Raw genomic sequence first — 22,393 nt, 5'->3', positions numbered from 1 at the left:
CCTTGCCTTTTTTGAAGTTCAGACAAAATTCTGTTCCAAGGAGTTTCCCTCCACGCACGTACTTTATCCATTTTATTTCTCTTTTTTTTGTTGTTGTTTGCTCTTTAATGTATTGCACTGTTTTGCCTTGAACTCCAAGACCTTTAACGTAGTTTCATCCCCTGTATCATGCCAAGTTATGCTACCTAGCTGATGATGCTACGGCCTTTCTCACAGTAATTCCAGGTTTTGTTTTAAACATTCGTTTGTGTTTTCTGTGCTGTCCCTAATGTCCTGGATAAGCTTTGTGCTCAAGTCCTAAAAGCGTCTACTATGTTCTTTTTTTTTTTTTTTGTATTTCCCTTCTCCTAATTTGTAATAAAATCTCACTAAAATATCACTTGGCAGTAGCTGACAAAATGGTGTTTTTTGGCGGTGTTAAAACTTGCGGTTTCCATGTAAATCTATATAAGTCAACTTAATTAAACCACTGTGTGCTTCCTAATGGAGAGGTACCTAAATTACTGGAGTCATTGTAAGAAATTGACTGGCGTGTTGGTTTTCCCCTGTCTCTGTGTTTACAAGTGTTGTCTTTTATCATACCTTTATACTGTATGCTGTGAAGGGGAGGAGCTCTCCTTTTGGCATGTATAGGCATGATTTCTAGCACTAGCTGGGACTCCAGGGGTTACTGTTTACACGTATCTCTGACGATGGTGAAGTTGAAGCTTTGTTTCTAGGTAAACTCTTAATTTCCACTTTTTTTCCTAGTCTTGGTCTTCACTTGCAGACGGTTCTCACTGCCTTTATTTCATATCCACGAAACAGCAAAAATTAGGGTAGGTGCTGAACATTATAGAGAAAGAGGAGCTTTGCTTGTATTTCTAATAAACATAAGCATTCGTGAAAAGGAAGTTTTGTGCTTTGTGTTATTTGAAAGCTAACTGAAATTGGCCACTTGTTGAAATAAGTTGGCCACAAGGTGGAAGTATATCACAACTAAGGAGATTGATCTTGGATCCAAGTAAGGAACTCTTGAGAGCTGATGGAATGTGGTCAGTTTACTTTGAACAAACATCTTTCCTGCTAAGAACAGATTAGGGGAAATGGGTAATGTAACAAATTTTAATTTCAGTAGTGAGAACTCATGCAAAAAATGGAGCACTGACAGCTTAGGGATCAAAATCTTTCTGTGCAAAGCATGTAAGCAAAGGAAACAGACTCATCCACTGGCCTCCCAATGCACTGTTGTGTTCCCCTGAACTGGGAGGTGTCATGTGTTGCTTGTCTTGCTTGTGTGGGTACTCAGTAAAATTGTTAGGTACCTCTTGCAGAAATGCATTATTTTTTTTTTATGGGGGGGATATCTGTCATTACAGTATGCATACAGTATCAATCTGTCTGCCTTCATCGATACATAGTTCAGCAACAGCCTTAAGTCTTGAAACTTGGTGAATTTAAACCTGTTCAACATTTGAAAAGATAAACCCCCTGAAGATAACCGTGGTTGTGGGAATTCAAATGTCTGATGCTAGTACACTTAAATGTTTAAGCCCTAAAGTAATTGGTTGAAGATCCTTTTCAAGAACTATGGTTACAGTAACCACATGAAGACTAATTAACCTTCCTCTACCCTATAAAACTTGCTAGTTTGAGGCCTGGCCGTTGCCTGCCTTAGTGAAAATCTTAAAGTAATTTAATCAACAGAAGAACTTTTTCAATATTGCATTGTCTGTGTAATGAGGTTTAATATGCACGTTATCATGAACTGAAAACGTTCGGGAGGTTCTTTCCATAATTGATGTCAGATATAACTCTGATTACTGAATTATTTTTTTTCTCCTAAAGGAACTTCAGAAACGGAAGGGCAGAAAGCTACATTAGCTCATTTTCCAAAACTCTTCTGCATTGGGTTGTAACGGAAGGAGACAAAGCCTAGGTGTTGTGAAAACTTTATCAGTGAAGGCTGCCTATTCCAGAATTGAGGTGGTTGTGTGGGGTTTTGGTTTTTTTTGCGGTAAACCACACGCAGGTGTGGCTTTTGATCAACATGGGGATAAAAATAGAAGCAGAAAATAGCTTTGTTCTCTTTCACTTTTGTGAGCTGGAGCAACTTAACTTTGAGGATTGTCATCTTTGCCTGAGGAAAACTTCCTTTCTGCACACCTTTTGAGTGCGTTACCTCTGATGTGGTAATGGTTTTGTGGAGAGTTTCCTGTATCTTTTAAATTGCCTAGAAGATGCTATGAAATGTTAGATGTCTATTTGAGATAGAATGTGAAAAACTCAAAGTTTACTTCATGGTAAGCAGCAAAGAACTATGAAACAAATGAGTACAAACACGATGTCCCTCTTGTGAAAGACTGTGCCAGCCAAAGCGCGGCCTGCTTTGGTGGGACTGAGTGTGAAAGTGGTAGCTGCGTCTCAGTATAGCTTCTCAAAATTATTTCCGGGGAGCTCATTGCTGCTGCTGAACAGCTTCCTCCTTGTTCCCCGTTCCTTGATCGTATGGTATGTTTTTGAATCCCTTTTGTGCTGTGTTTTTATTTGCATCAGTCTTCCCTTTTGAAAACCAGTCTTTACTTTTTGTATGTCAACATTAGAGGCACTTGTTGTTTATTGTGTAAATAAGAGTTTCTCTGTGCGTGCCAGAGTAACTGGGCAAGTGATGCCCGGTGTCGCCTGGCAAATTCGGTTAAGAAGTGAAAGGGTGAGTGCGGAGAGGATCTTGGCATGGAGAATAGCTTGAAATGACAGCAAGTAAGTCTGTATGAATATCAGTTGAGAGGAAGCGAAGTATGTTCTATGAGACTGGCAGTAACGTACTTAAGCAATTATTTTGTTCCTCTGGAAATGAGTGAGGCTATCTGCAGTCAACTGGAAATAAACCAGGAAAATAAGTTTCTAGAGGCAAATAGAATCTACCGGTTAAGTAACATATAACAAACTATACAGTTTTAATTGGTTTTGTGTGGTTTTTTTGGGGATGGCCCACCCAAGATAGTGCTTTAGAAATGTCTCTGATGAAGGAGGGAAGGTGTCCGCATCCTCTCTTCAGGCCAGTGTCAGCCTATGTGTCGCCAGCTATGCAGCTGCATTTCTTCCCAGTACTACGTACCCTTTTCTGAAATTCTGCAAACCAGTTTTGGGCTATATGCTTGGGTTTGTAGCTCCGCAGAGGTAGGACTGGCTAATGCGTTTTTTTTTTCCTGATCAGTACTGATGCATGTATATATGCAGTATAAGCTTTAAGCAGTTGCAGACATATCTCATATCAATAGTGCATACAAAAAATGTTCGTTACAAATAGATATGAATAATAGATTAGGTGCAGATATTGTCATTTAAGGCATACTTACAGTTTTGATCTCATCAATATCGAACAATTTTATGTGTTCTCACAGTTTTTCGGTGAAGTAGGATATGTTTTAGTCCTGCGGATTAGCAAATTACTAAAAACAGTTGTATTGTTGTGAAATGGAAAATGAAAGCTAGACCTGCAAAGGTATTTCAGCTTAGGGTTTCCGTACATGTATTTAAAACTTAGGTCGTGTATCCTTTGTGATCTTAGAGACAGGTAGCATGCGCAATAACTTTTCTCCTGTGATTTTTTTTTTTTTGAGGCACTTGATAATTAACACTTCCAGAATACAGAAGTGACTCTGAAGTGTCTTGCTTAAGTGTTTATTTTATAGTTACTAAGTCATCATTCTCAGCTGTGTATCAGCCTCTCGTATTTTGATTTTTATCTGTTGTACTAGCAGTGTCTCAAACTGAATCATTTAATTTTCAGTAGATGACTTTAAAAGGTGAAGTTACAACTGCTGCCTTTAGGGGGAGAGTGTAGTTTATTCATAATGAATAATAATAATTAGCCTAGCTAGACCAAACTTGCGTGGTTTTCTGTGTAATGATTTCAGATAGTATTGATGACACCTGACAAGTGAAAGAGCTGTAATTTGAAAGCAATGTGTTTCCTAGATCACATAGATGAACGAACAGTTTGTAACGCTGTCGCACCTGAAAAGGATGTGGATGGATTTCATATTATGAATATTGGACGTCTGTGTCTTGATCAGCCTTCTATAATACCTGCCACTGCTGCCGCCGTGTGGGAAATTATAAAACGGACAGGTAAGAAACTCAATTATATTGAAACTCTTTTTATCTCAGAAGATGAATGAAGGATAAAGTCAGGTGTGAGTTAAAAGGCGTAGGTTATCTAAATGGATTGGGCCGATTGAAGAGCAAACATTTAGAGGATTAATCTAAATAATAAGGAGATGCCAAATAGATGAGATCTTTTGCCAGTAGCAAAACTATTAATTAAGTGGAGATAGTAGTCTGCATGGAATACTTGGTGCAACACTGCAGTAACTTATTTTTTGCATTTTATAATGTTGCAAGGAATTTTTTGTGATATTGCTGACCTCCTGATTATTTGTGGAATAGAAGATTTGAATGCATAAACTCCTGTGGGGGAGGGGGAAGAAGCAAGAACAAAACCATGAACGTTTAATTTAGTGCTAGAAGGGGAAAAGAATGCGTATGTATTCAATATATTGAATTCAGTTTTATAATCAATTCAATTTTATACGTGTAATAAGAGCTTCCGTTTCCTTGGTTGTCAGACAAGAGAAATTAAGTCTCTCCAAAGGGTGATTCGGATAACCTGAATGAGTTGCCAGCTTTGTTTCTCTGCGGTGAAAGCTGAAATTTGTGTTGTGGATTCATCCCTCAGGATCAGCCATGTGGATATTTCAAGTCATGTTTATGTCATCGGTCCACAACAGCAAATAATTATATCTTGGGGATTAAGAAGAAAGGTTTAGGTATATCAAAATGGTGGAATACAATTTTTTGAAAGTGTTTTTTTTCTTTTTGTTTTGTGTTGTTTTTTTTTCCCAATAAGGAATACAAACATTTGGAAAAAATGTTGTTGTAGTGGGAAGATCTAAGAACGTTGGAATGCCTATTTCGATGCTTTTGCATACTGATGGAGAGCATGAAAGGCCTGGAGGTAAGTCCATGAGTGTTGTTCTAATGTATCCATTTGTGAAATCATTAAAATAAAGCTGACCAGAGGATTCGGATAAAAAGAGAAAGCTTGTCTCTTGTTCAATATTTGCAACCAGAACAAGGAAATAAATTTGCTAGTGTATTTCCCGACATATTCGCTGGAGAGCAGTTTCTGGACTTTTCCTGGTGTTATGTCATGATTTTGTCCTTCGTTTGAGACAGCTACTGCTTAAACCTGGTTAGCACTGAAGGATATTACCTGGTATAGTTGAGGGTATTACCTGGTGGTGTGGCCTTAAAAAACTACAGAGGTTCATGTGATGTTTATACAAAGTAATACAGCTTTATGCCTTATCCTCATGCTTATGTAATACTAATCTCAAGTTTTTCATACACATACGTGTGCATGCATATATATACACATACACACATATATATATATTAAAAAATATGTGACATGTGTCCTGTGTTGTGCTATGTTAGTTAGGTGGTTATGATGAAAATACGTAAATGACCAAGAACTTTTCCATGTGACCTCTATGATATTACACGTTGGCCTGGGGGATTTTTCTGCAGCGCAGTTTATATCCCCATGGAAATTGGGGGTTGTAATGGAAATATTTTTAAGTAATTCTCATTACAGAAGCATGCATGTGCTCCTATAATTGTGCTGCAGAAAGAAAAACAAATATAATTTGGATAGAATACTGTCCTTTTGCAGCTTCATTTTGATGTTAGAAACTGCCAAGGTGGTGTGCGCATATGAGGTAAACATGAATGTTTAATCCCAGGCATATTTAATAGGAGTGGAGTGAAATCTGTTATTAATATAATAAAACAGTAAAAGCTTCTTACTAATCATGGAGTTGGCTTCTCCATTCAGCCTCTGTGGGAAAGTTGCTATTTGAAACTTCTCTCAGTGTTTGAATTTTAATTACCATCAGTGCATAGTTCTGGTCTCATCCCCATTCCCATGAAAATTAGTGGCATTTCTGCCATTTGCTGCAAATATTGGGTTATATATATTACTGGCAGTGTAGTTCGGTTTTTGAAATAGGCTTTAAACAACAGTTATGTTGCAAACTACTTGCATGTTTCTCAGTTGGAAATGAGGAGACTTAGTGACCTGTGATTCTTTCAGCAACTTGTTATAAAACTCAGTGGTTGCATGGAAGTTTTTTAGCTGTACCTAAATACTGTTTTGTAGCTTTCAGCTTTTGAGTTAGTTGGATCCATGTCCCCATTTTTTGTTGACTTGATTCTTGGGTTTGTAGCTCTTATTTGACTGGTAGTATGACTTGTTTTGGGGGGCTAGTCTGTGAGTTTGCTGGCCTATGAAAGAACTTTGTTGTGCTTCAGGGTCATCTGCCAACATTCTGATTCCTGGCATAATACACGTTACTTCACTGGCAGCCCTTTTTACTGGCGTTGTCATTGATGCCATGTATGTCAAGTGTTCTGTGCAGGGACACAAAAACGTTTGGATATTCTCTTACTGACAGTGGTGCTGGAATCTAGAAGTAGAAAGAGTTAAGTCATTGAATAAATTGATTTATTTTTAAGGTAGTTTTTCTTTTATTTCCAGCCTGCCAAGTGGTAGTATACAGTATAAAGCAGCCGGCAATGAGAAAACAAAGGAACATTTGTTCTTCATTCACAACAAATTAGCATTAAGTATGTGTTTGTCATGTACATGGTGATAAATACTTCAGTAGTTGGGGTAGGCTAGTATAGTTTTCATTCCAGATTCACAGATCAGGCTGTCCTTGAACGTCTGGTTGGTTTTCTGCAGTTAGCTTTCTTTTCTGCTTCTGCTTAGAGAAACAAGAGGCTAGCCCGGATGGCGTGTGGGATGGGAGGCAGGCTAGATGGTGGTTTCAGCTTTACCCCAGTGGTTATCAAAATTTGTGGATATATCGTGACAGAGAAGGAGCTGCAGGCAGTTGAGATAAATCTGAGACAGACAGTGAAAGAGAATGCATAAAGCAAAAGTATAGTGAGATAGAGGAGGTGGAGCTAAAGATAAAATTGGAAATGTGAATGTAATAAAAATTATAGTTTGGACGGAATAATCTTTTCCACCTTTTTCTTAGCGGCTATAGCGGGGCAAAATTTGTGCATTATGATCGGAGATGCGTCAGGATACAAGATGAGGTAGCTTTAGCAAGTCTGTTAACTTTCTAGATGAAGTGAGTTTTGCAGTTGAAAATTACACGTCGGAGTTGCTAATTTTATTTCTTACCAAACAAAAGCAGGCTTTCTTCTTAACTGCGTGTTTAGAACAATTTAAACCTGTTAATAGAAATGATGTAGAAGCTTTTTTATTCTTTCTTTTTTATTATTCAGGGGGATGGGGACCAGACAAGACCAACAGTTAAGTAGTGGAAAAAAACCCCGTATCCTGACTGGTAACCTGAGAAAGTTCTATTGGCAATTGGGCTGATTTGATTAAATAATTGTCGTGGTTTAGCCTCAGAAGGAACCAGGACAACAATTCTTAATGAGAAGTGATGCAAGGAAGGGGACTGAGGGATGTGTTACTATATTTTTTCTTTGTTTTTGTTGTAGGTTTTAGTTGTTATTTTTTTACAGACTGTGAAGGAAACTGAAAAGCCGGGATCTGTCTTCATCTGTGATGTTTTGCATGTAGAAACTGTCATGTCCTGCAGGTGGCAATATCTGATCAGATCGGAAAGCTATCTGACTCTACAAAACAAATTGTGTTTTGTGTAGGCAGGTCAAGCAACTGTCTCTATTTTATAAGCTAGTGAATTGGCTCAGTGGTATCATGCGAAATCTTAATTGCGAGGTATATTCCTCCTCTTTCGGAACAAATAGCAGTGTAAAAATAGTTGTTTATTTTCCGTTTTGGCGTGATCACAAATAAATGGAAAACCTACCCTTTCCAAGGTGTCTCTAAGCTTCTGGACTGCTATTCTGAAGGTAGGGGGTTTGGTTTGGGTTGGTTTGGTTTTTTTCCCCTTCTTTTTTCTCCTCTTCTTTTTGGTAGCGAGAGCAATCACTTGTTTTCAAGAGCTGACTACAGACACATTCCTTGCTAAAATCTTGATGGGAAAGTAGCACAGATTTTATTTCTTAGAAGGTGTGAATATTTGTAACTTGGGATTTTATCCATTGGTTTTTCTCAGCCTCTCTGCTGAGTACGGGATAAGAGGTTGAAAGAGTCTTGTTATGTATATGTCTTTGGAAGTAATAATTGTGGGTTTGGGCAAGGCAAATTTTGCACTTAAATTCACGGGAAGTTATAGAAAGTTGGTGAGAGATTTCTAACTGCTGGCAATTCCCCTTATTTCATGGAATTGCTTATGCACATGTGTGCTTTTCTGTTCTCATTATCTGAAACTGTCTTGATCTGCTTCTCTTTGAGGAGATGATATGCACTATAGAGACTGAAGGAGAAGAGGGATCAAAGATGAGGGGAAGCAGCAGAGAAGTCAGAGCACAGACAAGTTGAAGATGAGATGCTTAAGGGAAGAGCGTTAATGAGATTGGAGGCACAGATTAGATCAGTCAGACACATTCCAGAGCAAGTAGATGTGGTGGTAACATCTGAGACCGTAAAAACTTTAGTTTAATGGTTAGTAATGTGGCTTAGGAGTCTGTGATGAGTGGAACATGGAGATGAGGGGATGTAACACCTGAACACTTGTGCGGTACAAATAGTTGACAGGGAGAGAGCTGCCAGGATTCTCCTTTGATAGCTGTTATCTTTGCTGTTTTCTTGGGCAGTCTGTGAGGGATCACCATGCTTGCTGTTGGATGCAGTATGAGACTTCAGTCCTTATCCCCGTGATGATTCATTTTGTGTTTAGTGGCCTATCCTCAGTGTCTCCATGAAACAGCAAAAGGCTTTTTATGTTTTATTAGGAGGGTTTGTTCATAGCTTCTTGCCAAGCAATATGGATACATGCAGGAGCAGGCCCCATGTCTTTTGAGTTTGCCCGAAAGGATGTGTGCTTCTGTTTGTGGTAACTTCAAACTCTTCTCACTCTGGTGTGAAGTAAGGGTTCATCCGTTTTTCTTTTATCAGAAGATGCAAGAGATGGTAGGACACCTGCAAAAATTTGAGCACCTTTTTGTCCAGTCTTTTCCATTGCTGTTGTTGTGCTTGAGCTTCCATAAAATGATGACTTGGAATGCTCTGAGTGTGTGGAAAAATATAAGCATTGGAAGTATCGATCCCCTAAGGGGTTATGGTGATAAACCTTTTCAGATCCATCTAATTGGAATTTTGTAAATACTGATGCTGAGCTCGATTGTGTTCGAGAATGCCTCTCCTTGATGAGAGCTGGTACTGTTCCAGTCAAGAGAGGGATTTTGCTGTCTGACCCTTGCATGCTGTTACTGGTCGACAGGGTTTCTAAGCAAAGAGCCTTGGCCCAGGAGCATCCTTGTTATCATAGGTACTAGACTCATTCCCTACGCAATCAGGCCCTACAAAGAGAAGAGCCTCAGTTGTCAGCTCCTGTTGCTGGCCAGATTATCAACCGTGTTAATTCTTGAGAGGGGGAATGTCAGTAAGAAATGGTGCCACTTCGCTGAACTTGAATTACCAATTATTCCTTGAGCAATCAAAATCTGTCAAAAACACAGGCCAAAGACTAAACTTTGTCTCGAAGGACACGCTGTTATGAAGTTAGGTTGCAGGTACAGGGAAGACTGTGGTCTTCCTTCCTGCATGTACAACAGAATGTCAAGGGAAGCATCTAGAGAGCTTCAGGACAGGTGAATGACAAACATGGTTGAGGACAGAGATCCGAACATGGTGATCTTGTATGTGAAGCTTGAGTTTGCGAGAAACAACTGAGTCTTGTGGCACATTTTACAAATTGTGCTTAATAAGCTAGACACCGGATTCCATGCTGGGTTGCTCTGTGTAATTTCGCTAAGGGTAATGAAGCTGATTAAGGAATAAGTTAGTCCACAGTGTATAAATGAATTCATCCTGTGAGAATTTTTAAGAATAAGCTTTTTTTTTCATATATGTGAACAGCAAGTGTTGTGAGCCTTCTGCTATGCTGAAATTAGCGATGCATCCCAAGACAAATCTGATCATGATCTGTACTGCTGTTAATGTACCAAAGTAAGTCATTTGCACCTCAGGGTAAATGCTATACAAGCATTTTATATGTGACAATTAATTGATAATCTCATTTCAGGTGATGCTACAGTGACCATTACTCACAGATACACACCAAAAGAGCAGCTCAAGATCCATACGCAACTCGCTGACATTGTAATAGTAGCTGCAGGTAATATTAGTTGTTGTTCATCCTCCAATCACAGCATTTAAAACCTAAAAAGTAAACTTCGTTGTCTGTGTTGGTGGCACTACTAGCTATTTTACATTTCACCAAATAATTGGTGCTCACACTTGCTGGAGGTGTTGCAGTAGGATTTCTTGTAAGAAGGGCAAGTGATTTGACTCTTTGTTCTTGCCCTTGACATTTGCAGAGTCATAAACTGTTTCTCGTCACATGTGACACCTTTCCCTTAGGGAGACTTTAGAGTGAACTCAAGATTGGGAACCAGTCAGTGCATAGTTTATACAGGTATAATTATGTAAATTAAAACGTTCTCTCTGCAGTGCAAAAATTGTGAGTCATTTAAATTTTGACAGAAGGGTTTCTGTAAATCAGCTGGAGGCTGCATTCATCAAACAATGGTATCTTTCCCTTGCTCTTAGAATTAAGAGCAACCTTGCCAAATAACTGGTAGTTTTGGTAACTTATGTTATTAACGGCCAAATTTTTATTTTTTTTTTTTTTTTTTTTACAATTATCATATAAAGATGAAGAGAATGGTAATTGCCTAGAGGAAAGGGTCTGAAAGATCAGTGTCTGTACTCTTAAAGCAATGTTGAGTGAAATCCTTGCAGTTTGCCTAGTCTAGAACAAATAAACAAGCAGAACTCTGCTTCTGAGTAACCTCTGGTTTTTGATTACGGGGATTATGAATTAATTTTAAAAAAACCCAAAACAATTCAACTTACTAGAAACTTGGTAAAATTCTGTGTCCCCTCGCAGCTCAGGATGCTTTCCTTCTCTCATACCATTTTGGAGGACTACAAGAGAATTGTGTCTCTCCTCTTTTCTGCTCCCTTCCTCCCTCTTCCTCACCCTCAAGACTGAAGTCTTGCTTACTTATTTTCTAGATGAAGACAGATCACTTCCTGTTGAAGCGAGATGTCCTTTGCTTCAGGGCTTAACTGCACTATCTCTTTCTCATGCCAGGTCAGCAACAAGAAACAGCTCAGTTGTCCCACGTGTGATTACTCAACTGTGGGCCTGACCAGAATTCACGCGCTGCGAATGAAAATCGTATAATAATGTGTGTGCTAATTGGAAATAAACTAGTAACTTTTCATCCAAATTCACTGCTTCCAATTTAATCATTGCTTCTGATTTTTATGCTGAACAAGGTTTGTCATCAGTTATGCTTGTAGTTAAATGGTTCAGTAGCAATTCAGCCGTGTTTGTTCTTCACATTATTTTCCTCCTGTCATTTGTAACAGGAGCATGATACAACACTCATTACACAACATGAGATATACTTGGAATGATGAAAAAACCTAGGGCTAGATTGTGCAAACAGTATGCGGCCCTGCCCCAGCGGATGCTCTGGGGAAGATTACACTTCAGAAAGGTGGAATCCCTCCAAGGTTCCCCTTGTTACTTGAGAACTGTGCACATTGTACCTTTGGGATCACACGTTCCCCAGAAACGTGCGACCTGTTCAGTGAGTGTTGCAAAAATGGTAACTTCTACCTTGCCAGATAGAAATGGCTGCTGTCATAAGCCACTGTGCAAGATGTGCAAATGGAAAACAGCTTCTTGTGTGTGTCTGCATGTGGGAGCAAGATCCCTATTCTCATTCTCCTCTTCCCATGTAATACTTTTAGAAGAGCACCTGCATTCTGGGTCCTGGTCTGGTGGCTTGTTGCGGTGTGTATGTTCATTCTGATGCGGTACTCTGTTTCTGAGGAGTTTTCTGTTCACTTGCATTTATGACTTTTGTAGTGCTTCAAATCAGGTGCTTCTGTTTTTACTCTTGAGTTTGAGAATACCTGTTTTCACATGGTTTCTCTCTTTTGCCCCCAGCCTCGGGACCCCAGTTTTCCAGCTTACTTTGATTGTAACTGTCCGTGCAGTTTAGTCCTTCCCTCTCTTTCCCTCCCAACTCCTTGCATCATAAGTTCCAACAATGCTGCTTTTGTCCAGCCTACCCCTCCCTAAAATCGGTGTCTCTGCTTCCAGGTGGAGCTTCCTAAACTCTTTCAGTACCACACAGCTTTTGCGTTTCTAGGCAAAGCATAATGTTTCGTGTTACGGAAGCAGAACAGTACATATGCAGCACTTTGCATCCCACTGTAGCCTTTCCAGTCTTAGCCCACTGTCCCTGCTTATACAGATATCCCATGGAGTCTGTTCGTTCTGCCATGGGCCCAGACCCGTAGTAGAACAATAAGTGCAGCTTTACCTGTGGTGCTCGTATGGCCACCACAGTATTCCCAGGGCGGTGATGGAGGCCGTAGGCAGTCTTTGACTAGTTGACCTGCTGCTTCTGCTGTTTTGGCTTTCCAGTCTGCCTTGAGAGAGACAAGTCATCTGCCTGCAAGGTTTGGAGAGGGGGTAAAGAGGAGAAGGAGTGGGGATGCTAAATGCCAGGTGAAATTCTGCTAGGACTACTTGTGCTGCCCCTCGGGGCATGATCTGTGGTCCTCTCGTATAGGAATTGCTGATTTGTCAGACCCCTTAATTCAGATAGTGGCTGGTTAGCTTTCTCAGGAGTTGGTTACTTTACAGTTCTTGTACCTAAGCTGGGATTAGGTAGGGCTTTGTTTCTCTTTTGTTTAAGAAGTGATTCATCGTTTTCTACAAAAATTACCGATGAAAGATTTTCCCACATTCTTCAGTCAGTGCATTTTAGGAATAGCTGCTCTAACGCTTATCTCTTCTACTTGGTATGTAAAGCAGGCTTAAGTAAATAGATCTGCTCATTTGGTTTGGGGGTTAGTTTATTTGTTGCTATTAAGTATTTGGCCTATTATCAAACCATTTTACAAAGGGTGTAACTGTGCAGCTTCCGTTAATATGCTTCCATGCCTATCACACACAGATCATTTACCCCCATAAGGCTGAGGCATTATCCAATTACGAGCCGGCTTGCAATTGATTGCATAAGAGTGTGATGAAGTAGACGCAGCCAGATGTTATCAGATGGCATTGGAAGGAATTTGAGGTCTTGGCTTGCTCAACATCAGAAGCAGAGTTTCAAGCTTGTGTCCTATGGGGGAGTGAGAAATGGAGAGCAAAGAAGGTTCTTGTATTGCCTCTATCTAAAGGATTAATTGGCTGTGATCCAGCACTTTAAATGAAGCCAAAGCCATTGTATACCAGAGCTCGCCTCCAATAAAACTACAGTCTCAAACCATGTGGATTTGCTTTTTTTTTCCTTCTTTTCTTTTTTTTTTTTTCCTTCTCTGCACCTGAGAAAAAGCTGCTTTGGTGGGGAGAGGGAAGCTTAGACTCCCCCTTTAGAGATACTCTGTTCCTGGGATGAGCATTCCTCACAGAACTGAGGGAGAAGCAGCAAGGTGAATTGTAACTCTAAAGTTGGAACGTCCCGTCACTCAAAGTTGGAGGTTGCATTGTAGGAAACAAATTTAGGAAGTCATTTAAAATTAATACAGAGAAGAGATTGCTGCTGTTGCAATTAATGTATGATAGGCTAATGCGGATGATGTATAAGGACTTGATATTCTTGGCTCTCTGATAGCATGCAGTGACTTTGGTCTCAGATGCTGCTTTGCCTTAACATTCCAGGAGGTGCTTCGTTTGTTGTGATTGTCCAGGCGTAAACTTTCAGATGTCTGGTCATAGATGATGCTGCTGTTTGTAAAGCAGTGCTAGTATTTTGTTCTAAGATGGCCTTTCCTGTAATTAAAACTGCTCTCTGCAAAGCGGGATCCTACTGAACTGCTGTTCTTGAAAGGGAGGTCTTTTCAGTGCATCAAGTGGAGCTGTTGGCATGCCATAGAAGTCTTGCCTCTAGCTTCAGCAGACTGGGGAGGCTGGGTAAGATTGATCTTCTCAAAGTACACGTGGTGCTACCTGCAGTTAGAAATCCCATGCAGCAGTGATCTTTACAAAGTGGAAGACATTCACTGTCCGGTATTACTCCTTAGAAAGTGGTGTTTTGCCCCCATCTCCTTTGGTAGGACCCAGGTCAGATTTTACATGTAATTCAGTTGTCATTTTTGTACTTCAGTTCTTTCGATACCTAAATAACTGTTTTGGTGTCTCTTGCTGTGTATATAGATAGCTCAGCTGTGCTGACTGGAAACATACAGCCATTGACTCAGCTCGTAATCTGGAACCTGAAGTGACCTTTTAGGTTTTCTCAGTCCTGACTGTTGAACATCTTTGTGATGAATATCAAGATGCTTTACATTTAAATGTGCTGAAGAAATACGGTGCATATGAAAGAGATGAGACGGCTTGTTGCAGCACTCGGTCTTAGCTGCAGTTTCTTAATAGCAAAAAAAATCATACTCTAGGACGCTGAGGCCAGGCCCTCTTTGGTCAAGCGGGGAGATGGCCCAATTTGCTATAAATAGCAGGACATGGTGTTTTGTAGAAGCTCCCCTGTGAGAGGTCAGTGTCAGACACTGTGTGTGTCGTGCAGTAGCATGGTTGTGTCTGTTTGTGTTCAGTTCATCTAATCTCAAAATTCTTTTTCTGAAAAATTACTGCCTAACCAGTTGTTTGCTGTCTCTAGCCTTTGTGAGGGGTAATTATTTGTATGTAAATGTGGTGTCTTGCCTTCCTCTCTGTTCGATGTCAAATGATTTTAGATGCTTTGTTCCTTGTTTCCAGTGGCACTTGAAATCTAAGCTAATCTCTTTAAAGTTCTTTCCAGCTTCGTGTCATCTGCACCTTATGCCCCTAATAGATAATAAGCAATCTCTGCCATCGCGCTAGTGACATTATAGACAAACACCTGGTCTTTGTGGTACTTCTTCTGCACACGCTTTCATTTTCATAAAGTACCATTGCAGCCTCTTACATGGATACGATTACCCACCTGATTTTCTGTGTAGTATGTTTTTCTTGCTTGCTTATGAGAAGATCAGGTGGAGAAAGCTTTGCTTAAAAGGCAGTTGTTTCTCTCCTACAAATTGAGCTGCTGCTGTTTATTATAGCTAAATCTGAGCTGGCCATTCTGTTTTTCCTTGTTGTCTAACTGTTGCTTATAAATGACAGGAATCAAAAATAAGAAGGCAGGGTAGATCAGATTCTATTACTGTGGTAGTGTATCTCTCTCTATATATATATATATTTTTTTTTTTTTTTTTATAGCAGTGGTATTTCACTATGATTTCATGTAGTTCTTGTTCATTATTTAAGTAACTGCTTGAAATGTCATGCAGCTAACAAGTGAAGTATATGAGAAATCAGAGGAGTCGGGAGTAACACAAATGCCATACAGATATTAAAAAAGTAAAGATTAAATAAAATGCTGTCGAGGTTAACATACACGGCTTGCTTCAGCAGTTGACAACACATCTCTATCAGCAGACCTCTGACAATACTAACAGTTTCTGGTGGCTCGCAGAGCATCTTTATCGCCTAGCTTTTCTTTGGAAATGCTATGAAATGGACTTATTACCACAGACCAGCAAGTACTTCCATCGTTGAGGTCATGTTGACTATGTTTGTGACTGCAGGTTTAGTTGAGAATATTAAGTCAAAATGAACAAATTCACCTGTTCTTCTTATGATTACAAACTGTGTGAAACCGGGGAATAATTGTTTTCTGTGTAATGTATCAACAAAAAATCAAGTGAAAGACTTACCTTCTTTTTTGTGCATACATACACATGCATGTACGCCCCTTGATATAATTTGAAACTGATGACCTAAGACTACCTGGCCATATTAATCAAATCTATCTTGATTCCAGGTATCCCGAAGTTGATTACGACTGATATGGTGAAAGAAGGTGCAGCTGTGATTGATGTAGGCATCAACCATATCCACGATCCTCTTACGGGAAAGACCAAATTAGTTGGGGATGTGGACTTTGAAGGTCAGCAAAACACTCTTTATACGAACCTGTTGGATAAATATGTTAAGTTTGAGGGATTCATTCATGATAAATACTTGGAATAGCCAGTGTCTCAAATGAGATAAGACTTGCAGGAATTTTTTCTAATTTACTTAAATAAGAAGAAAAACTATATGTTTGTATATCTGCTCTCAAGAAATGGTATGTTATTTAAGAGAGGAAGTGTTACTTTCAATTACGCATACCAGCAACCATTAAGAGATGCAGATGAGCTGTTACAGCAATGAGGTGGCAGAAGACGCTTGTCTCCCGGTTTCTTTAATCCTTTGTGAGTCTGTGAAGCGTTTCAAGAGTAAGCAATAAAAACAGTTTCTGCTCTTTCACAAGTATAGGGTCTCCCACTGTTTATAGCAAAGATTATTATACCACAGCTTCTCAAGCCTCCTTTTCTGCTCTCACTCTACACTCGTATGTGAAAATCTTACTTCTGCTTTACAAGTATACTTTATGCTAAGGTTTAATGTGGGTTCGTTTTAAGCTCGGTCCAGGCAAGCCTAACAGATAAAAATTTGTATTACATATTGATCTTTTTATGTTTAATGTGTTGCAGAGCAAGTTCACAATTTAACTTGATTAAATATCTCTGCTCTGGAGGAGCTCCAGACTGGAATAGCAGGATTGTTGCAGTTGAAAATTAAAGCTTATTGGCAGAGTTGACTGTGGGAAGCTTAGACAGCATTTCCCCACATTATTAATGGTTCTCAACAGTTCCTTATTTTGATAAGTATGAAAATCACCCACAGGTTTTTTTCACGGTTATTAACATCTTGGCTGGCATAATGTCTCAAAGCTTAATTATATTCAAAATGTTTCTAGCCAGCTGTATATATTTGTCATTACATCACTCCCTTAGTTCCTGCTTCTTTTACTTATCGTACATGATACCTGTCTGTTAAAGTCAGTGAAATTACTTGCACGAGTGTAGCTAAGCGATTGTCTCGGCAGGCATTTGGAAATGTATAACTGTACGTGTACAATAGAGCTCCAGTAGAAAAATACTTGGAGCGCAACTCAGATTTTTTTTTGGTTTGTTATCCTGCTTATACTATCACAAGTAAAAGGTTATCTTTTCTGTTTTCAGAACCGAACTAAAGTACAGAGAGTTTTCAGGATTTTTTGTTTGCTTTAGCAGCTGTGGGAGGAAAAAAAGCTATAAGTTTGGGAAACATGAAATAGTATCCTTTTTGTTTGTTTTTCTTTAAACGCGAGACCTTCTGAATGTATTATAGGTGTAGATTCAATGGCAAGGCCATGATTCAGAGTTTCAGCAATGCACTGTATATGTCTCGTCATGTCTGCTGTGGGTTGTTCTCAGGATTTTACCTGGGGGGAGGGAAGATCCAAAAAAGAGGGAGGAACTTCAACTTGGATTATGCCACTACAGTTGCAAATAGCATTTCACTGTACATTGCCAAAGGGAAATTGTTGTTGGTTCGTTGGTATCGGTGAAAGTTTCACTAAATCTCTAACAACAAAAAAGAACCATCCCAGTGTATACAGTTCTAAATACTAAAAAGTCAATCACCCTTGCGGAGTATTTGGTTTGGCAGTTAGGAAATGGAACAAGCTAGTGTATTCAGGTAGCAAATAATTTTATCCTTTGACTCCCTTTGATCACTCGACTGAATTTATATTTAAGCTTCAATGAAAATGATTTTTGCAGGTCAAGGCTAGGTATGTAAATGGCTAGCATGACATGCAGCACCTCTTTAACATCGTGTAGCCCACCAGTACCTACTGTCTCATCAGCTGCTTTTTTAAGTAGGAAAATGTGGCCATAGGGAGAGCAGAGATTTAACTGGGCAATCAGAGGTTAAATTTGATTTGTAAGAAATAGATGGAAAGGGCTTATTTCACCAGGTCATCTGACTGAAAATCTCCCGTAGTGGAAATTAAGTTTATTAGATGGGTGGAAACTGTTTTGATTCAGTTGTCATATCCTAGCAATACTTGGATGCTATACTCTAATCTCTAGGGGGTAGGTTAAACACTAACGTTTATTTTTCTCTTTAACAACAAAAGGATGACATTTCAAAATTTTGTAATGTTGTTCATTATTGAATTCAATGTAAGAAATGCCTAAAGGAAAATATTCCTACCACATTCCTACCACAGGCCAAGAGAATTTGATAGCTGCTCAAAAAAAGAGTTTTGAAATCCATTCTGAAATCTGCATTTGTTTGAGTCATGCCCGCTTCTGCTGTAGGCAACAGGGTTGCATGCAGTCACCCACAGCCAGAGACCTTGCCCTTGACAGCGCTTCCCACAGTGGGCTGAGGACTGACCTCTGCCATATGTGTGTGTACACACTCTCAAGCCAAGGAACACACTTTGGCTGTCCTTTAAACTCAGCAGATGAGGAGGAGCAACAAGATTATTTAGTTGACTTAAAAAAAATTTAATGGTATCAGACTTGTGCGTATCACTACTACAGCTGCTATAATGGCTGGCTTGGTAGCGATGGCATCAGGGTACCTCTGTGCTTGTCAGACTTAAACATTTATTTTGGGCAAAAATCCCAGGCTGTGTTATGGAATGTCTTTAAACAGTATTTGTGATTTCCCCCATCCCATATGTCCTCTTTATTTTGAGACTCCAAACAGTGTCCACATCAAAGGAAGAGATTTTTTTTTTTTTTTTTGTCCAGAATAGCTTACTGAGCAGTTCCAAGGTATCTGAAAGAACATGAGTGGAAAACGCAGTGCACATGGGGGTCAGCTGTGAAGCGCTGAGGTACCCAGTCTGATATTGCTAGGACATCTTAAAGTGCGTGTGCACCTCTCCATATATAAGCAGCACAGCACATTCCATGTACCCTTATATATGTTAAGAATTTGTCGAAATATATGGTCCAGGGAGAGAAACTTTTGTAGCTTCTGGGAACCACAAGAGGGAGAGTGAGGTGACAGGGAGGAGGAGAAGCAGTGGCATCCTGAGATTATTGCCAGTGCCATTTTTGCTTTTGCGCAGCAAGTTTCAGGCACAGAAAGGGAGACATATTTCTATGAACAGGGTAGTGCATGTGTGGGTGTACTTGGCCCTGTTTTATAGGGCTTTTGTTGCCACAGCAGTAATGCTAAGGGGGGAGGAGGGCTACGAGGACCAGGAATATGAAGTAAAGCAACAACTTAAAAAGAGCATTTAGCTGGAACAGCTTTTTTGGGTGGAGCACCGTTTCCAGGAGTGACTGGTAGAGCAGGGTAGTTACACGTCAATGTAGTAGCTAACCTTTGAAACTGGAACTGGAAATGCCCGTGAAACCAAAGTGTAGAGAACTCAAATGATTCTTCCCATATCTCTGACAAGCAGATGGTAATGCTGGTTAGAGTCTTTATTGGATAGGTGATATAGTTGCTATATCAGTGGAGGGCTTTATAAATGAGAATTGCTCTCCCCACTCGTCTGTCTTGCACAGCCTAGGGGATGTAAAAGAGATTCTGGAAAATGGGTGCCACCAGGAGTAAAGAGGGGTTCCCATTGCTGAATAGCAGAAAAGACTGCCTCAACAAGTGATGGATATGGTAAAGGGTGATGGGCATATAGTATGAATTTGCTTAGAGTAAGGATATTTGTACATAGTGAACACAGGGGAAACAGGGAAATGGTACATTGAGTATTATTAAGGTGGAGAATGGACCAGATTGACATACCACTTCTGGATAGACCAAGTGTACCAAAAAGAATCAGTTGAGTGAAAACCAGGGAAGCGTATCCTGTCCTCATCAGCTACAGGACCAATGCCTACCAAATAATTGGGCAAGCTGACAAGTTTCTTGAAATTTCTTCATGTAGTTTAAGAGATTTACCAGGTTGGTCTTTGAATCCTATTTCTTAATGGAAATAGCGTATCAACTACAGTTGGTGGAAAACCCAGGCTTTGTGACATCAGTCGCTTCTGACGGTTGTTTGCTGATGCTTTGCGTTTGTTGCGTTACCTTCCAGGCTGTAGGCTTCTCTTCAGATTATTGAATCTTTTTCAAATTATCTCTCTGTGCAGCTTTTTCAAATGCTGGTTGTGAAACTAGAAGGTGGATGTTCCCGCTGCTTTTGCTATGGCATTTTTTAGTTAATTTCTCGGTTGATTTTGAAGACCTGGCAATAAAAATCCAGTCTACGCAAGCTTGTCACCATATTGCTGCTCTGCAAAAATCGGCGAAAGCGTTGCCTGTTGTGATGCTCCGCTGGTGCAAGAAATAAATAAAAAGGTTAGCATTAGGCTATGACCGCCAGGACGCTGGATTGACTGAGTGCTGATGGCTGGCAGTAAGATGCTGGATGGCCAAGTCTAGGTACTCTTCCCAAGGCTACAGCGATATCCTATCCGCTGCTGATTAGCTGAATGCAAAGAAGTTTGTGTGCATAATTACACACTGGATTTTTCTGCCCCAGATGCCTCTGTTGCTTGGCTTTTAGAGGTACTGGGGGAGGAAAGATCTATGTATGCAGTACGAGAATTACAGTACTGGGCCGTAATTCCTTGGTTTTCCTTTATATTGCTGTTAAAATAGCTGCGGTAAGGGAAACAGAGGTAACACCAAAAAGAAGGAACTGTGCGAAAAGGGGTAGATGCTTGCTGGTCGGAATCCCACAGTGCTTAGTGGGAAGAATCCTAGGATTTGTAGAGTAGAACGTGGGATATCTGCTGTGATTGCTGAGCACGTGATTCACACTTATGCAGTGCTGCAGGGATGCAGTGATCCAGAGTAGCTTTACAGGGACTAATAAAGCTGTGTGGAAACAGTGCTTAGGCAGGAATTACTCTGCATCACTTAATGCAGATGCACAAGACCCAGAACTGCCTTCAGGTTGAGACTTGCCCGTGGTTTGTGTGATTAACCCTATTAGGTGTCTGATGTCCTTAGCTTTAAAGGAACCTAGGAATGAAGGGCTGTTTCCAAAGCAGTGGGTCCTGTTTTTCAAGGAAACAATCTACATTTCATTTCTTCTGAAGAATCAAAGGAAGATTTTAAGGTTCAACAGAAACTGCAAAATAGCAGCTCCTCCCCCATAGGCACCTAATTTGTATACCGACATGTACCAGATTGGCAGAGAGATGAGCATGCATCTCGAGAAAGCAGGGTTAAAGCTAGGGACAAAGTTATACTGTTGCTGAGAAGCAGAAACAAGACCTTCTGGAGGAACCGACCACGCAGCACCTTACTTGCTGACGTGAGATTGGTCACACTGAAGTGCCGTCTTGGAACTGTGCTTTGGCCTAGTACACTTCACGAGGAAAGGAAAATCTATTTACATTTTTGAGGGCCAGGTTACTTTTCCCCCTTTGGTCGCTGGTATTCATCTTGGAAAATGGCATTCACCATATCTGTATTTACGCTCACAGATGGAAACTTATCAGATGGTAGTTTCCCCAACATAGACACCTGTTCTGCATTTAAAAGTCTGGACCGGCTTTTGTGAATAAGCTATCTGGGTGGTTTTATGCTAACTGATACAAAATACATCTTCCGCCGCGCTGACCCACGGGGATTTCCATAATGATAGAGTATGGGAGAGAAATTCCCCAACAACTTGTGAAAACAGTGTGCTGCTGCGTGTTTAGTGCTGAGTACAGTTACTAAGACTAGAGGCAATGAATGTTGTACGTGATATTCATTAGAAGGCTTTCTTTAGGTAAGGCATGGTCCGGTTGTGGGTTGTACCTCTTTGTAAGTAAGATAGGAGTAGTTTGAATAATACCACAAAAAGCGGTATGTAACATTGCCTTGGAAACAAGCTTATTTCAATTTAAAATGCCTAAAATATTTTCTATGGTAATTACTCTGTTTACTTCAGATGTGGGTATATTTCAATAATTATAACATTAATTTTGGAAATTTGTAGTAACTGTATTAACCGTAAACACCAATCTCAAACAGTAGGTAGTTCAGAATAGTATAACTATTAAAAAGACAAATTATTTGTGTTTGAGAATATGAAGAATAACTGTCATATGAGATCTTAATTCATTTGTTACAATTTACATGTAAAAAAATGCATTGCAATATGTCTACCTTTACAAATATTTTAGCAGTATGTCTGGTGGTACCAGTCAACTGAGTGATTAAAACCTTCCCACTTGTTATTGCCATCTGTCCTCAATGAGGTTTAATCTTCTGTTCTTCAGCGAGATACTTGCCGTTAACTTCTGCGAATGCTCTTGTTAGGTCCATGCCTTGGGGAGTTCAGACAGAGGGTTTTTTATTTCATTTACTCCCCCTTAAAATCTAGCAAATGAGCTTTCGGA

General features: G+C 39.9%; 1 protein-coding gene across 15 annotated transcripts in view; it reads left to right on the top strand.

Annotated features, from left to right (window-relative positions):
- MTHFD2L (methylenetetrahydrofolate dehydrogenase (NADP+ dependent) 2 like) overlaps nt 1-22,393 on the top strand; it is a 64,498-nt gene that overhangs the window by 8,411 nt on the left and 33,694 nt on the right. For 11 of the 15 annotated variants that reach the window (XR_008466607.1, XR_008466605.1, XR_008466604.1 and 8 more), the window contains exons 4-7: nt 3,961-4,113; nt 4,892-4,999; nt 10,179-10,271; nt 15,985-16,110. Coding sequence is in view for 6 of the 15 variants with exons in the window: in XM_054202963.1 (XP_054058938.1) it covers nt 3,961-4,113; nt 4,892-4,999; nt 10,179-10,271; nt 15,985-16,110 (480 nt within the window). In the remaining 9 variants the exon portion in view is untranslated. Of the gene's footprint in view, nt 1-3,960; nt 4,114-4,891; nt 5,000-10,178; nt 10,272-11,252; nt 14,681-15,984; nt 16,111-17,230; nt 18,752-22,393 lie in introns of those variants that run through there. The other 4 variants (XR_008466612.1, XM_054202966.1, XM_054202967.1 and 1 more) reach the window with 4 other exon arrangements.

This window comes from Rissa tridactyla, chromosome 5 (genome assembly GCF_028500815.1).
Source record: "Rissa tridactyla isolate bRisTri1 chromosome 5, bRisTri1.patW.cur.20221130, whole genome shotgun sequence".
In the NCBI taxonomy this organism is placed as follows: domain Eukaryota; kingdom Metazoa; phylum Chordata; class Aves; order Charadriiformes; family Laridae; genus Rissa; species Rissa tridactyla.
This window is presented reverse-complemented; position numbering and strand designations above follow the sequence as displayed.